This window comes from Acinonyx jubatus, chromosome E2, assembly GCF_027475565.1.
Source record: "Acinonyx jubatus isolate Ajub_Pintada_27869175 chromosome E2, VMU_Ajub_asm_v1.0, whole genome shotgun sequence".
NCBI classification, from domain to species: Eukaryota; Metazoa; Chordata; class Mammalia; order Carnivora; family Felidae; genus Acinonyx; species Acinonyx jubatus.
In genome coordinates, this window is record NC_069396.1 from 41,675,233 (window position 1) to 41,691,338 (window position 16,106).

Consider the following 16,106-nt stretch of genomic DNA (forward strand, 5'->3'; position numbering starts at 1 on the left):
CCAAGGTCCCAGCTACACTTTCAGACACGGGGTCTGCTGAACCTCACAGAGAGAGCTACTCCCCTCCCTCATGTCTGGTCGTGCGGACATAGAAGGCTGGTGAGCACGCGGGACCTGCCCTGCCCAGTACGGGATGGCCCAGGATGAGGCAAAGCCTGTTCTGAACACTGAGGAATTGTCTCCCCAAGGTGGGCCTGCCTCTTAGAAAGGGCTTGCTCAGCTCACTGAGGTACAGCCAGCTGGGTGCAGTTTCGTGGGCTGCCTTCCTGAAGGGTGTACCAAACAGATGGGGGTTTCCTGACCCCTCTCGTGGTAGGCTGAGTGCGGCCTGCCTCCAACAGCCAAGGAAGTGCTGGCAGGAAACCTGCATCAGCCTCACAACACAAGGCAAAGAACGGGTTCCGCCACACCCAGACCTGGGGTCTCAGCAGGCCCTTTATGAGCCAGCCGTGCCGTGGCTTCGTCCCTCAAGGTGGCCAGTGGACAGAGGATGTGCCTGCCATGGAGGGGACAGGACATGCCCACGACAGTGACCAGGCCCACAGAGAAGGCCTGTCACATCCGTTCTCACCCAGGGGGGCTCAGGGTCAGAGGATGACTGGACCCACACCTGCCCCAAAGGCCCCGAGCAAAACTCTAGCACCTTCATGGAGGAAATTAAACGGAGGGTGGCCTTACTGACACCCAGGCTTGCCTAGAGGGAGACCACATTAGGTCAGACCACTCCCAGGGGACTGAAAGCTATACATCTCCAGAGCCTCCAAGAAGGAGGAGAATACGGGCTTCCTGGTAACATCCATCACCAGTGAAACCTGGATCCTCTGCACGACCCATAAGGGGCACGGCCAGAGCCATACAGGGCCATGTCTGACCACCACATCCAGCACGGAGAGCCCCCGGCAAGACCCAGAGCCAGAGTGGGGCACGCGGGTCCAGGCACCTGAGAGATGGTCCTTCGGGGATTACAGTGCACCGGGAGGGCTGGACAAAGAGGGAGCTAATCTGAGAAAGCCTGGCAGTCTCAGGACACCTGGAAATGCAGCCCCTGCAGATATAACAGAGAAGCTGGGGAGTCTGTGGGTCCTGTGGGGGAGTTGGGAGTGAGGGATGAGCTCAGGGGTCACCTGTGCCTGGTGAGGCCTAGGGCTCGGGTCACGGGGCAGGACAGGGAAAAGCAGCTTGTCTGCGCCAGCTGCCTGTGTTTCTACAGCCATAATCGCCGCGAGTTAGTAGGCTTGTGGTTGTGGCGTTTTCCTGAAAACTCTCCCATCTTCCAATTATCCTCACTGCAGTTAAGCGTTCTAGTCCTCAAAAGAAGAAAAAAAAACCGGACTTATTTTACAACAACACAGCAAGGGTTCTGCAACCTGCTCCCTGGGGTGGGTGAACTGAAAGACCCAGCACCGCACAGCTTACATGGAGAGAGAGAGAGAGAGAGAGAGAGAGAGAGAGAGAGAGAGAGAGAGTGTGAGAGTGTGTGAGAGTGTGTGTGTGTGTGTGTGTGTGTGGTGTATATGTGGGTGCAGGTGTGAGTGTATATGGTGTGTGAGCGGTGTGGTGTACAAGGTGGTGCACGATGTGGGGGGTGTGTGCACAGTACTTTGTAACTGTGTGTGTGATACGTGTGTCTGTGTGGTGTGAGTGATGGGGCGTGTAGTGTGCGTATGTGTGGCATATGTATGCGTGGTATAGGTGGGTGGTGTGGGGGGGTGTATAGGTCTGTGGGGAGTGTGTGTGGTGTCAGTGGGTGATGTCTGTGTGCGTGCACACACGGGCGCACAGCGTCAGGGGAGGAGACCCTTCCGCTTGGCCCCCATCTCCCATGCCCGGTCTGGACTCAGAGGGCACACCGAGCGCACAGAATCATGACTCACTCGGTCCTGCCGGAGGGCAGGGGAGGTAAGACGACCTCAGAGCGGCCAGCACAGCGGAGCGAGTTCTTCAGCAACCAAGGAGGCTACTGGTGTGGGCTGCTGTGGGGACACAACAGCAGGGGAAAACCCAGGCCTTGTCAAGGGTCTCCAGGCAGGGTCGGGGGCGTCTGCCAAGAAGGACCCCAGCCCGGGGAGGAGGACGGACAGCCATGCAGTCCCCTAGCACACCTCACAGACCTTCTGCCTTTAAATCCCTCCCACGACCCCCACGGAAGTGGTCACGGGAGAGCCCCAAATGCCCCAATCACAGCCTGGAGAGAAAGCATAATTTCAATTAAGGTCCCAGGCTGTCCAAAACATCGTTATTAATCTCCTTGTGGCAAACGTGAGCCGGGACCTGCTTATGCAGCCAATTGAGCCTGCTCTAAATTAGCGTTTGCAGGTAACTGGTTCTGCCGCCAGCCCCACACCAGCCGCTACAAGCTGGTTATGCCTCTAACGTGAAATAATATGAGGCGGTAAAATGGATAGCCTGGTTGGGCCTGCACTCAGGTGCCCTTGGCGCCCGATTTACCCACACATTAACGTCTTCTCGCTTTAACACAATTTACTATACCTCAACTGCAGAAAATGATGTTCGTTCCCTCTGAAAACCCTACTCACAGGCACAGCCCAGAGGAGAGGGGGATCCTAATAAACGCCATCAGCTCACTTTTTCTTTTAACATGCCCTCAAGATTTTATAACAAACCTTTGATTATAAAACAGACAAACAAAGATGAGGACCGGGTTTCCAGGCCAGCATCTCTTTGGCCTGAGTCTGGGCACCACTGCCCTGATGGTCTGCCCTCTTCTGAGAAAATCAGCCCGTCTCAACCCCCCATCCCCTGGGCAGGCTCCCACCCTGCCCCCAAGTTCTGACACACAGGAGTCCTTGCTCATCTTGCCCTGTGTCCCTCTGTGGGGCTGGTCAGGCTCCTGGCACAATGTCCAGCAGGTTCCAGGGATGCTGTTTTGGGCCCGTGGGTCAGCAGCCTGCACAGGAACCTGGGCTCCCTGGGCCTTCCCGGGCATCGGTCCAGCCTGGCATTAAAAGGGCCACAACCCATGGGGAAACAATACCTGCTTTAGAGAGGATTTTATACTCCCCACCTAGTTAAGAAAAGAATTCTAAAAGTTCATGGTGGCATAGAGGACAGCAAAAAATAGCTCAGGACATTTTCTTCTCTCTCCCATCCATCCATCCAACTCACCCACACATATCTCCTGACACCAACTGTGGGACAGACACTGGGGATAAAGGAGACAGGACTTCAAGAAGCCTCCAGCCTCCCAAGGACACCAACCACAAAACTGTGTCACAGAGTCACCCGGGCAATGACAGAGAAACGTGCCTGTGGGGAGGAAGCTTGAGGCAGAGAGAAGTCAGCCCATCTCACCACAGCACGTGTCCCCAGGGGCTTCAGCTGGCCCTGGCCTCCTCAAATCTGGCCTGGGACATCCCAAAGGTTAACAATGACAACCATCTTCCCACTGCCCTCGGGGGTGACACCCTCAGCCCCCAAAGGTCACCCTGCTCACCTGTCCTTCAGGAACAGATTCCGCCTGGTTCTCATCTTCTCTGCCTCAGCTTTTCCCCAGCACAGTCCCAATCCCCCAGTGCTGTGCCCCAGGAACGTCCCTGTTTTCAGCTTCCCATGTGCACCTCCTGCAGCCAGCCGTAGTGTGTGCAAGGCATACAGTAGGTGCACGATAGCATGCACACCTGGTGCATCCAGTCAAGCTGAATTAATGCCACTTGGCATCCTCAGGACAGCTGCTCTGCTGTGAGCTTCAGGCTCATGTTTCTGATCCACAGAGGAGGCGGCCGTGGGGCCAAGGGACTGGAGGGCGGGGGCACTGAGCAGTTTGAAGACGAAGGCATGGTGTCCCCAGAGCTCAGCTTAACCAAGATCCCTTCAAAGAACAGCCAAACTCAACGTGGAGACTCCGGATCTTGATGCAAACAGACCAGCGTGGACTAGGTATTAGTAAGATTAAGGAATTACTGTTAATTTGGTTAGATGTGGTAATGATGTGGTGGTTACATAAAGGGAAAAAAACCCTCATCAGCTGAGACACCTACTGCTGTATGTACAGGTGAAATGACATCATGTCTGGAGTTGGTTTTAACTTTTTTTAATGTCTATTTATATTTGGTGGGGGGGAGGGGCAGAGAGACAGGGAGACACAGAATCCGAAGCAGGCTCCAGGCTCCAATCTGTCAGCACAGAGCCTGACGCGGGGCTCAAACCCACAAACCATGAGATCATGACCTGAGCCGAAGTGGAACGCTTAACTGACTGAGCCACCCAGGTGCCCCGTGGGGGTTGGTTTTAAATATAACTATAGCAAAACAAAAGGAAACACAAACTCTGCTGGGGACTTTCAGGCTCATTATATTATTCTTTTCTCTTTTTGCATAGGGTGGTGGATTTCTGAACTTTCTCATGAAAAGAGAAAAAAAACCCTGCACTGCCTTGGGTCGGGGAGCAAGGAGCTGGGGGAAGCATTCCGAGGGCCGCTGGCCAGAGCTCACACACAGGCCCACCTGGGCTGCAGCGGCCTCAGGCTCTGGACAGTGGGTGGGAGGGCAGCTCATGTCCCTCCCAGGAGCCAGCTTTGGAGCTGGACTTCCGGCAGCTTAGGACACGGGGCTGCCACCGCACAGAAGACGTTAGGGCTCCACCCTGGGGCAAGCTAGTCCTGCTCTGATTTCTGGGTTATTTTTATTTGAGGCATCAGCTATGGGCCGATTCAGCGGGGAACAGATTTGTGGGGCAGTGCCAATCTGGGGGACCGCTGCCCGGCCTACCTCCCAGGTAGCCCTGTAGAACCCCTCCTGGCCCTGATCCTGGCGGGGGGCAGGAGCCGCGGGACTACCAGAGCAGATACCGCACTGCAGCAGACCCCGTGGAGGCAAAAGCTGGGACAGCTCTGCGTGCCTGTCCCTGTCCTCCTCCAGCGTGACAGAGCTGGGTCCTTGATGAAGCACTTGTTCCATGCCCCCTCCTGGGACTGCACAGCAACAAGGGCCCTCAAGGCCATGTTAACCTCTCACTACTCGGGGTAAGAGGAGAGAAACACAGAGGCCCTCTGTTCTGGACTCCTTTCAGGGTTAGACTTTGAAAAAGATGCTGATCCCCAAGCCACATGAGGTGAACAGAAATGCCCACAGCGTCCACTGCTGATTCTGTCTGCACTTCAGTCTCACCCCACACTGACAAAGCAGGCAGGCCAGAAAGGCTGAGAGAGGGACGTGGAGGCACAGCAGGCCCCGAGAGCACCCGGGGGGACTCAGCAAAGTGGGGAAGGGGTGACAGTACCAAACCCGTACAAGGGGCACCCCACCAGGGGGCGGGCAGCATAAAGGTGAAACTCTTTTCTGTACGTACACTTCTGACACCAAATGTGAGTGACACCGAGCAATCTTCCAATTCTCTGTGGTCACCAAATGGACGTCCTACAATTTAGTTCTGACATGAACGGCCAGAGTGAGTACAGACCTCCCAGTCCCACAAGCCTGCCCCCACTCCAGACACCAATCGCAAGTCCAGGCCTCTGGTACTTCTGGCTGACTGGCTATAAACTGGGGGTTTCTGTGACCCCCTCCCTTGGGTTTGATAATTTGCTAGAATGGCTCACAGAACCCAGGAAAGTGTTTTACTTACTATTACCACTTTATTAGAAAGGATACGACTCAAGAAGAGCCAAACAGAAGAGGGAGGCACAGAGCAAAGTATGGGGGAGGGGCAAGGAGCTTCCATGCCCCCTCCAGGTCGCCACCCTTCCAGCACCCCCCCACATGTCCACCAACCCCACTGTGTAAGGTTTCTATGCACGTTCCCTTCTGCAGGCACGACTGAGTAAATCACTGGTCAGAAGTCCACCTCCAGCCGCTCTCCCCCTCCCTGGAGTTTGAGGGGGGGCTGCAAGTTCCAACCCCCTAATCTCAGCAGTGGTTCCTCCAGCAACCAGCGCCCACCTTCCACAAGTCACCATATTAGCATAAACTCAGGTGCCCTTGAAAGGGGCTTATTATGAATAATTCAAGAATTCCAAGGGTTCTAGAAGCTCTGTGCCAGGAGATGGGGGCAGAGACCAAATATGTGTTTCTTATTATATCACAGAGGGTGTCCTCTCCCCAGTGGAGCTTCTAGACGGTACTGTCACCGGCGGGAGACCCGGGACTGGGGGCCTCCTGCCCCAGGACCTGGGTGGGAGGAGAGCCACAGGAGCAGTTTGGGTCTGACCCAAGGGCTTCCTCATGCCATGGGCAGCAACCTGCTGACCCCTGGGTCTTGGAGAGGGGCTGAGGCGCTGGCCAGGCCACACCCCTCATGCTGGGCAGCCCCGGGAAGCGCTCCAGTGGGGCGCTATAGCCTAATTGGAGCCCAAGGTCAATGGAGTTCTCCAGAATGCTTTACGAGCCACTTAACCATTCCTCGACCCAGTCATCCAAGCACAGCAGACATAATGGCAGTGTTTACACATAAAAATGGCAAGCTTTCTTTACTAGCGGCTTTCAGAGTCACAATAGCAGCTATTTGGTAAAGTTTCCTGCAAATTGCAGAAACAAAGTCCAAGAGTGGAATGATGGGGCACTAAACCATCCTGAAAAGTAATCAGAGACCATTACCATCAAACACTCCGCCGAGAGCCGGGGAGGTGGCCACAGTCGGAAGACAAATCCTCTGCCCACGATGCCAAAGCCCTGCTCACGATCCCCACTCAATCTGTGCGCGGGGCTGCGGCGCCTCATCTGTTACTTGCTCAGGGAACATAAATTACTGTTTTTTACATTTTAATCTTTACCCAGAGAAACACGGCAGCTTACCTTTCCATCTCATATTCTTTCATTCCCACTTTTACAGCCTTCATTACCTGGAGGATGGATATTAAGCAAAGACATTTGTATTAAGGAGATAAGTAACACTGCCTTATAAATAATGTATAGCACTTTTTCAAAAGAATCTCTTCTTTGAAAAAAAAAAAAAGAGGGATATGTGCACACAGTGGTGCAGAGATGTAACAAATTAGAACTTTTTTAAAGCTCCAAAAGCCGCACAGTTTATTTAAACCACTCTGGAGCACTTCCATTTGGAAGCCAGTGGGCATCCAGCACCCAGCTCTACAGCACAGGCAGCGGCAGACCGAGGGCAGCAAAGATTTAATCCAGATGCCTGGTGAATACTTGATGCTCAGAGAGCGACAGTGACCGTCCTAAAAGGTTTCCTTTGTTTAGCCGTCATAGAATGTGCAGAAAATGAAACGCATACAAGAGGCTGTGGCTCACAAACACACAAAGCCACGACCACCACTAAGCAGGCACCAGGCCACCCGTCACCCTGACCGTCCTGCAAAAAATGCGCCTCCTTACTTGCTCTGGCTCCTCAGGTAAAGTGGGAAGGTTTGGGAAGGAGGACAGTTTTTGGAAAACGGAGGACAGTAATCCATGTGCTTGAATCATGGGTGAGGACGAGAGTCTTGAAAAGCAGCTGGAACCTGCCGGAGTGCTGGGAAGGAGAGCCCTGCCCTCTTGGAAGTGGGAGACTTGTGGCTGGGAGATGCCCTGAGGGTGGGTGCCTTAAGGTGAGGAAGAGGGGCAGAGCCTCTGTTGTCCCTGCCCCCACGGGGGAAGAGAGAAGAGCCATCACGAGTCTCTGCTGGAAGGGACACCTGCTGCCTGTTCATGGGGCACTTGGGACTAAAGCTCCCCAAGACCACCCATCCCAATGGGGCCCTCCTGCCCCGCTCAGAGCAACACCACTCACCCACCCCAGCTACCAGCACCCCAACGAGCCTGTGCCCAACTTACCTCCCGGTGGGCCTCACTGGAGATTCTGTTGGTGTAACGCAAAACCTCCAGCTCCATGTCCGTTTTAAAGACCCGGCTTCAGAGAGAACAAAGCAGCAGGTCAGTGACTCCCAGCAGGGGCTGGCTGAACGAGCCCCTCCACCACCGCCTCCACCCCACGCACCCCTGCCAGGGAGACCTCGGGGCCCGTCACACCTTGCACAGCCTGGGAAGGACCACAGGGCCGGCTCACGCCCAGCCAGGCTGCAGATGGGCCGCCAAGGCCCAGGACAGATATGCTGCGCTAAGTACCGCCTATCCTGATTTAATGCCAGCCTTGGGCGTGCAGGCTGTTTCCAGTTTCAAGATCTAGAACCCACCGTGGGTGGTGGAAGAGGCCCAGATTCTATAGCCAGACACGCCCTACCTCACTGAGACTCAGTTTCCCCATCCATAAAAGGGATAAAATCTACCTGGCAAGGCTCTTAGACCTGAATCAACTGTGCTGACTCCGGGGCTCTGCCCAGTTCGCTGAAGAGGTCTCCCGTTTCCTCCCTACTCCACCCGCCTGCCCTCGGGGCAGCCCAGGAATACCCCCTGACTCTGAGCCAGGGGTGGGAGTGGGGACAGCAGGTGGTGCAGCCACTTCCAGCTGTGAGTGCAGGTAAGAATTATAGAAACAGCTGGTCTGCAGAGAGGAGACCAGGAAGACACGAGAAGAGAGGGGGTGCTGTGTGGGGCAGGCAGGCACAACCCAGAGACCCTCCTGTCCTTCTGACACTTAGCTGTGCCTCCTGCCACTGGACTCCAGGGGGTCCTGGGGTCCTCATAGTAAATTCATGTTAGTTTTCCCAGATCTGCTTAGGTCTTTTTGTAATCGATCTCATTGCCAAGTAAGACTCAACCAGAGAAGCTACAGAAATACTGGTTGTCTACCCCTCCACTTCGAATAAGCAACTCTAGGCCATGGGCAGTGGTGGCCGCGACCAGTCACTAATAGCCCAGCATCCTCGGTGCATCCCCCATGGCCGGCTTCACCAAAGCTCCCCTCCCTCTCACGAAGGGGACACATTCGAGCAACCTCCGGATCAGCAAAGCCAGAGTGTCTGACGATGGCCCGCCCCTCTGTTCACAGTGTATCTGTCTCTCGTCCGGCCGCCATCTGTGCCCTGAAGCCCGACCCGGGCCAAGGATGGCAGCGAAGGTGCCCCCACCTCCATCAGGGGCAGCAAACCTCTGGAGACTGCACAGAAGTAGCCGCAGTCAGCCACTGACTCATGCCGTCTGCATGGTGCCATCCAGCTGGGACAGCCAGCCATCTGCCACGGGGAAGTGACAAAGGTATCCTGGAGCACCGAGACGCCCTCCTAAGACCGTAAGCTTTCTGGGGCAGGTGGAAAATATAAACCCCTGAGCCCAGTGAGACTTTTCCCAAATGAACATCCTTTCTTTCTTGAGAAGGAGTCCCTGAAGGCTGACATTTGGCTCTTTATCATCATAAGGTGTCTCTGATTCTCCACCAGGACACTGGGAGCAGCCCACCTGGGGACCAGAGAGCTGCTTCCTGTGCCCTGGAGGTGAGGGCCCAAAGCCAGAGCAGGACTCAGGTGAGCGGCTCAGGCTCCTCAGGCCCAAATCCACTCACAGGATAACCTAGCAGCCTGATGCTTTGCTCCCCACTGCCGCCTGCTCGGTTCCAGCCTGAGCGACTGGTAAGCAAGGAGCGGGCCTCTCTGTTCTCAAATGCAGTGATGACCAGAGTAACAACGCAGGTGGGAACCGGGCCCAGGCTGTGCCTGCCTCCAGCCCTCTGACCCTCTGTTGGGCTTAGACCTCTGGTCCAACCTGCCAGCTACCACTCCTGCCAAAATTCCAGACTCCCAGGCCCTGTGCCCACCCATCCACGTGGCCTTGACCAAACCCTCACGAGGGATGAGCCAGAGCCCGTGCCTGCTGCCCCCATGTTCCAGGGCCATGAAGGCCTTGGGAAAATCCGTGGCCGGGCGGATGGCACAGCAAAAGCTCCCAGTCACCAGCCCCACCAGTCTCGCCACGGCTCCAGTTCCGCCGTGAGTTGCGCGGGGGCGTGCAGGGCGGGAGGGCTCCTTTTAACTTTATCTCCCCAAGATCTCTCCCTTCCCCTCCTTGGGCCCCCTCCCCAGCTCAGTGCATAAATGCACTCCTCTCTCTCCCCTCCTCTCCAAATTCTCAAGCCTTCCCCTCCCCACCCACTTACAAGGGAAGGGGTGGATCAGGCTCAGCACCCTAACACACACCTGGGTTCAGAGCCCACGTGGCCCCTATTACCGGGAGCTCTACGACCACCCACTTTCCTCCCCCCCCCCCCCCCCCCGTCCTCCTCCTCCAGCCAAGCTCTATCCTCCGCTACTCCGCCACGTTTCTGGAAGGGAAACCACAACTGTCCTTGCTTTAGGCGGGGAGCAAGAGGAGCTTTCGTGTTTGATCTCAGAGCTCTCCCCCAGCCCCTTCCCTCCTCTCTCCCCTCTCCTCTTCTCCCTTCAGCCCACCCCTACCCCCTGCCAGCCCCCCTCTCACAATGTGTGGGAGGACCCCAGGCTGCTAAATTCAGAGGCCTTCGCTGAGTGCGAGAGGAAGTAGCACAGCGACCCCCGCCTCCCCTGGCACCGCTGGGCTGCTCCCATCTCCCGATAAGGCCTCCCTCCCTCCCCCTCTCCACTCTGCCTCTGCACCTGCTCCCGAATGGCTGTCTGTGGCACAGGCCTGTCAGCCGCTCCTCCACCCGCAGGTCCCCCAGGCACCTCCAGCTCGGCGGGATGCCACCTCCCCCACCTCACCCCACAGCGGCAGCGCCCCCCTGCCACTTACAACAGAGACCTGCGTGCCATCCCAGATCCCTTCCTGTCCCCTATCCATTGCTCCCACATCCAAGTGATGACCAAGGGCTGCAATTCCACCTCTATACCCTCTCTCAGACCCTCTGTTTCTCTCCATCCAGACCCCACTGCCTCCGGCCTGGACAACCTCTCTGGCCTCTTCGTGCCTCCAGGCCCATGTGCTCAGGGACAGCGGCTGTGGATCTTTAGTAAACGCAAATGTGATCGTGCTTTTCCTTGCTTAAAAGCTTTGGTGGCCATCGGCTTCTCCTCCAAGGGGACCTGGACTGGAACCACATTCTCTTCTCATCAGAGACGCAAGCACTTCCAGCCAATGGAGGCCACGTCCTGCTTTCTGGCCCAATTTGAGTTTGTGGAAGATGACACATGAGGCTTCTAGCTGCTTTACTCAGGACTTACTTGTAAGTCATGTTTTAAACAAAGGGGGCTTCCTGAGTGGCTCAGCTGGTTGAGCATCTGACTTCGGCTCAGGTCACGATCTCACGGTTCGGCTCATGAGTTCAAGCCCTGCGTCAGGCTCTGGGCTGACACCTTGGAGCCTGGAGCCTGCTTTGGGTGTCTCCCTCTCTCTCTGCCCCTCCCCTGCTTGCACTCTGTCTCTTTCTCAAAAACAAACATTAGAAGGAAGGAAGGAAGGAAGGAAGGAAGGAAGGAAGGGAGGAAGGAAGGGAGGGAGGAAGGAAGCAAAGAAAGAAAGAAAGGAGGAAAAGAAAGAGAAAAGAAAAGAAAAAAGAAAGAAATCAAACTGAATCAGGACAAACTATGCCACAAAGGCAGTTCTCCAACGAAACCGGCCTGGCCCAAATGAATCCAAGCTTTAAAGACCCCGAGAACAGATGCCTGTGTGCTGGCTCACCTGATTATCCACAGGGCATTCTGGACCTAAGTCTTGTCCAGGTGCCGGGCGTTCAGCCTGGCCCCCTTATCTCCAGGACACAAGCACCAGAAACGGTTTTTAAGATTACTGTAAAAAAATAACAAGACTTTCCAGCATCTGGCAATTTCTCGCTATCTTCGGGAAGGACTGACTACCCTGAGCCTGAGGAGGCTATTTCCATTACTCGTGGGCAGGAAAAGATAAGGAAAAAGGGATTCCACCACGGCCCCGCCTCTGTTGTCCCAGCGGCCTCCGGGGTGAGGGATGCCTAGTGTCACACTCGGCCCCAGCCTTGTTTGGCCCCGGGATATGTGGGGTGGCAACAAGCAATATAATCTGCAAGTTTTCTATCCCCAGGAAGGGACCGAGGCTGCCTCCTCCACGAGGCATCAGAGGACCCAGGCTTAGGACAGGACAAGATGCAGTTAACAAGTCTGCGCTGGAAACAGCTCAGGCTCCTCGACTAGCAAGAGGAGGTGGCTGATGTGTGCAGGCGATGCGGCACTGGTGCAGAGTCCCCAGGCCTGCGGCCACACCCGTGAGCATCATCACAGCCAGCGGGCCACTCAGCGGGAAGGCAGCGCTATGGGCAGGGGAGCAGGAGTGGAGAGAAAGTCCCTTCACTATGCCAGGCCCAGAGTCCCCTGCAACAGGCCAGAAATGACAAAAACCAGACTAGGTTGAGATTTTTTTTGTGCAATCTGTTTTTTTTTTCCCCTTAAATATGCATAGGTCACAAAACTGCCTCTGGGCATTAAACCCAGGATTAAGGCATTAATGAACTGAGGTTTGAATGCTCCACTAATTAAAATAGTAGCAAGACAGAATGAAGTATTTCCAAAATCAGTGTCTAAGTGTCAAAGTGCCACCGTGTTGAACAAAACCCATCTGAAGGGACAAGTATTCCATCCCTCCTGGAGATGAATGTGCAGGGGATGGGTCTGTGGGAGCAGGCGGGCAGAATTCAATGCCACAGGACCCCACATCCATTCCCTCTATACCCCATGACCTGGTGTTGCAAAGGATAAAATCCCAGAACAACAGGAGGGACAGAAAGGAAAGAGCTAGTTGGAATTACATATCTTCAGGAGGCTCAATCAATAAGCCCTCTCAAAGAAATCAGAGCCATGAAGAAAATAGCGGTTTCGCTCAGCAGTGAGCTGAGTGTGCTTGAGACGTGGCGTGGGCCGCGTGCAGGGGAGGCATGGGAGGGTCCACCTCTGCGTTTGCTGACTGGGGCCCGGCCACGCCTTCCCCTCTGCCTGATGTGCCCACACCCCATCTGCTGCCTTCTGGAGCACAGTCACTCTGCCCTAGGATCCCCACTGTCCACTTGGCTTTCCTGTTAACGTAGGGTTAAATGCCTCTTCCTCAGGAGACAAAGGCAGCAACCTACTGGAAGACTTTTCACGTACACACCAAGAATCTAGGTCATCATCTACGTATCTTTTCTAATTCGGGACGTGTTACCAGGATGCAGGGTCCTGCTGTGCCATCCACACCTCACCATCTCCTGCGCACAGAAAGCCAGGGGAAGGAGAAACAGGTATGTTATTCCACTGCCGGATTAATACACGCAGGACACCTTCACTCTGTGTAATTAACAGTTCTAAAATCGGCGTGTGACTCAATTTAACACAGTCTCTCTTAAAACCCAAGAAGGCACACGGCAATTGCTGACATGCTTGCTCTTCTGTGACGCTTCCAGTGGTACTTAACTGAAATCCAAGGCGCCGAGCTATTAAGACTGCACAAAAGTATCTCCTTTTATTTCCTAACCTGCCTTCAGATCAATTTAATCATCTGCAGAACAGGAAAGGAGAACCACAGCCTAAATTATGGAAGTGAGACGCCTGCTCTTAAGTTTCAACTTTTGACCTCCACATCCAAACTGCAATACCCAGCACAAGAAAAGAAATTATCAGTTATGATCTTATGTTTCTGGGGAAGAGTATGATGATAGAGGAATTTACAGGAAATCAAAAAGGCACTGCTTGAGAGAATGGAAAACAATAAAGCAGTCACAGAAAGGAAATGAATGACGCCCAAACAAACACTAGGAAGGAAGCGTCCTCTGTGCTAGCAGAGGCTGCTCCTTGCCTATCAGATAGGCTCTGGGAGGAATCCCAGATCCCCAGCCCAGCAGCTAACCAGGAGCCGGGGTGCATGAGTGGCAGGGGGCAAGGTGCTGAAGGAGGTTTAGCCACACAGTCCTGGGCACCTACCTGCACATGCTGACCTCACACAAGACCCATACCGGGGCCTCTGAGCACCCCTGCATCTGCAGTGGCCTAGAGGGGACTTTGAAATGGCTGAAACGCAGGCACCCCTCCCCCCCCCCACTCCTCCAGGGTGCCCCTCAGATATACAAGGGGCAGCACAAGATCCGGGAACTACCGACCTGGGCTCAGCCCCTGGCTTTTCCTCAGGCAAATCATCTCCCTGTGCCTCAGTTTCCTTACCTGTAGAATGGGGATAATCGGAGCACCTAGCTTAAAGCGTAAGCAAAATATCTCTTTGAATGAGGTGACATATGTCAAGTGCTTAGCATAGTGCCTTGCACACAAGAAGTCTCAAAAGGTGACATTTTATTAAGCTGAGTTAGCACTTGATTTCTACTCTCATTCAAGCCTTGAGCCATCATCCACCAAGGGAGACCACTTCTGTTTTGCAGGTGAGGAAACTGAGGCTCCATGCTATAGGCTGAATATCTGTCTCCCCCCACAAAACTGATATGTTGAAACCTAATCTCCAACGTGTCGGCATGCAGAGGTGGGGCCTTTGGGAGGTGATGAGGCCATGAGGGCAGAGCTCTTGTGATTGGGATTGGTGCTCTGATAAAAGAGACCCCAGAGAGCTCCCTGTCTCTCCTGCCATGTGAGGGCACTGCAAGAAAATGGCCACCTCGGGACCAGAAAGTCTGTTCCCGCCAGACACGGAGTGTGCTAGCACTTGGATTTCCAAGGTTCTAGAACTGTGAGAAATACATTTCTGTTGTTTATAAGCCACTCATGATGGTAAATGTTATGGCAGCCAGCATAATCTAAGACACTTGGTGAATCTTCACAAGTTAGGTATTACTACAAGCTCACTGACAGATGCAGCTGAGGCTCAGAAAAGTTAAGTGACTTCCCAAGGGGTGCAAGCTGGGGTGAGAGTTTGGATTTGCCTGCGTGGAGGCTTTTTGTGTCACCCCAGGCATTCCCTCTCCATGGGGCCTAGACAGAGGGGGTGATGAAAGCATTCAGGACGCAGGGGCCCAAAGATGTACCAGTGAGTCATAATTTAATATCACAGAAAACCCTCTCCTATAAATGAGGGACCAGCCTGCCATTGCACCCAGAATCCTTCCTTCGCTTACTTGAAGAGGGCAGTGATCAAGACCACCATGGATCTCACCCGAGAATGACTGCAGTCACTACAGAGGCCAGAACCCATGCTATTAAAACACACCCTTGAGGCAGGAAGGACAGTGTGACATTTCTAAAATAGTTCTACTGCCAACAAATGCCAAATAAGTCCTTTCTGCTGCTGGCTTTGATAAAGTTGGGAAGTATTCTTATGAATGCAGAATCCACCTCAGAGCCTTGGAAGTGTCACTAGAATTAAAGTGTGCTTGTTCCAAAGTAACGAGCTAATGGCTGATCCCTCAGGAGATGCCGGAGCGGATAACCCAGCCCGGTCTCCAAAGCACCCGAACTGTTAGCAGCCGTGAGGGAATGTCATCTGTGGGGTGTAAGTGGGTGCGGGCCCATTCCTGGGTATCCAGGATTTAGTCTTCTGTCCACTGGGAGCTACAGATGGGCCAGGCGTCTGTTACTTTACAAAAACAAGAAAAGGAGGCTATGAACGAGAAGGACCCAGGCCCCATCCTCAGAGGGCGTGCGGCTGCTGACAGAGCTGGGCTGGCTGGCCTGCCCTCCGGTGAGCACTCCCAAGGGGTCAGTCCTGATGCCAGTCCCGACGGCCCTCGGATTTCCACCTCTGGCCCAGCCCCTCTCCCACCGGAACCTGCTTCAAACTCAACATGCCCCAAACAAGTCCCTGATCTGTCACGGCACCTGCTCTTCCCAGCCATCCTCATTTCAGTGACACACCACCCAGCTGTTTAGGACAAAAAAACAGAGTCACCTCCAACTCCATCCTCCAGTCGTGTCACAGCCGGCTCCTCCCAGGGACGTTCCCCTGGACTGCCACGCCACTCTCAGCTCTGTCACACCGCCTTTCCCCTGCCACCTGGGCCCTGCAGCAGCCTCCCAGCTGGCAGCCTGTGCCCTCTTGCCCTAGAATTGAGTCTCCAGACTGAGGCCAAAGCGATCGTTTAAAACACAAACACAATCCTACCATTCTCCTGCTTAAATTCGTCATACGTTTCCCACGGTTCCCGTTTCTCTCAAGATCAAGTCCAAGCGGACACCGTAGCCAACCCAGCCCTCTGCCCATCTCTCTGACTGCCCTCAAGGCCTCAGAACACGTGGCCCCTGGACCTGCATCATCTTCTCCTTCTTCCTGATGGAGCTTCCCCTAGTCGGAAGGTGCCCAAACTCCAAGATGAGGTGAGCAAGATCTCCCAACCAGATGGGGAAACACAACCACAAGGTCATAGCATCAGACATGAAAGGTCCGCGCACCTCCCCGCTGTCA

The 16,106-nt window shown here is 54.5% G+C and overlaps 1 protein-coding gene across 1 annotated transcript in view; it reads right to left on the bottom strand.

Moving 5' to 3' along the window:
• Positions 1 to 16,106, bottom strand: part of PEPD (peptidase D) — a 110,951-nt gene that overhangs the window by 60,797 nt on the left and 34,048 nt on the right. The window contains exons 8-9 of the mRNA XM_027044898.2: positions 7,731 to 7,806; positions 6,750 to 6,796 (exon numbers count right to left, since the gene is read on the bottom strand). Of these exons, the coding sequence (XP_026900699.2) occupies positions 6,750 to 6,796; positions 7,731 to 7,806 (123 nt within the window). The remainder of the gene's footprint in view (positions 1 to 6,749; positions 6,797 to 7,730; positions 7,807 to 16,106) is intronic.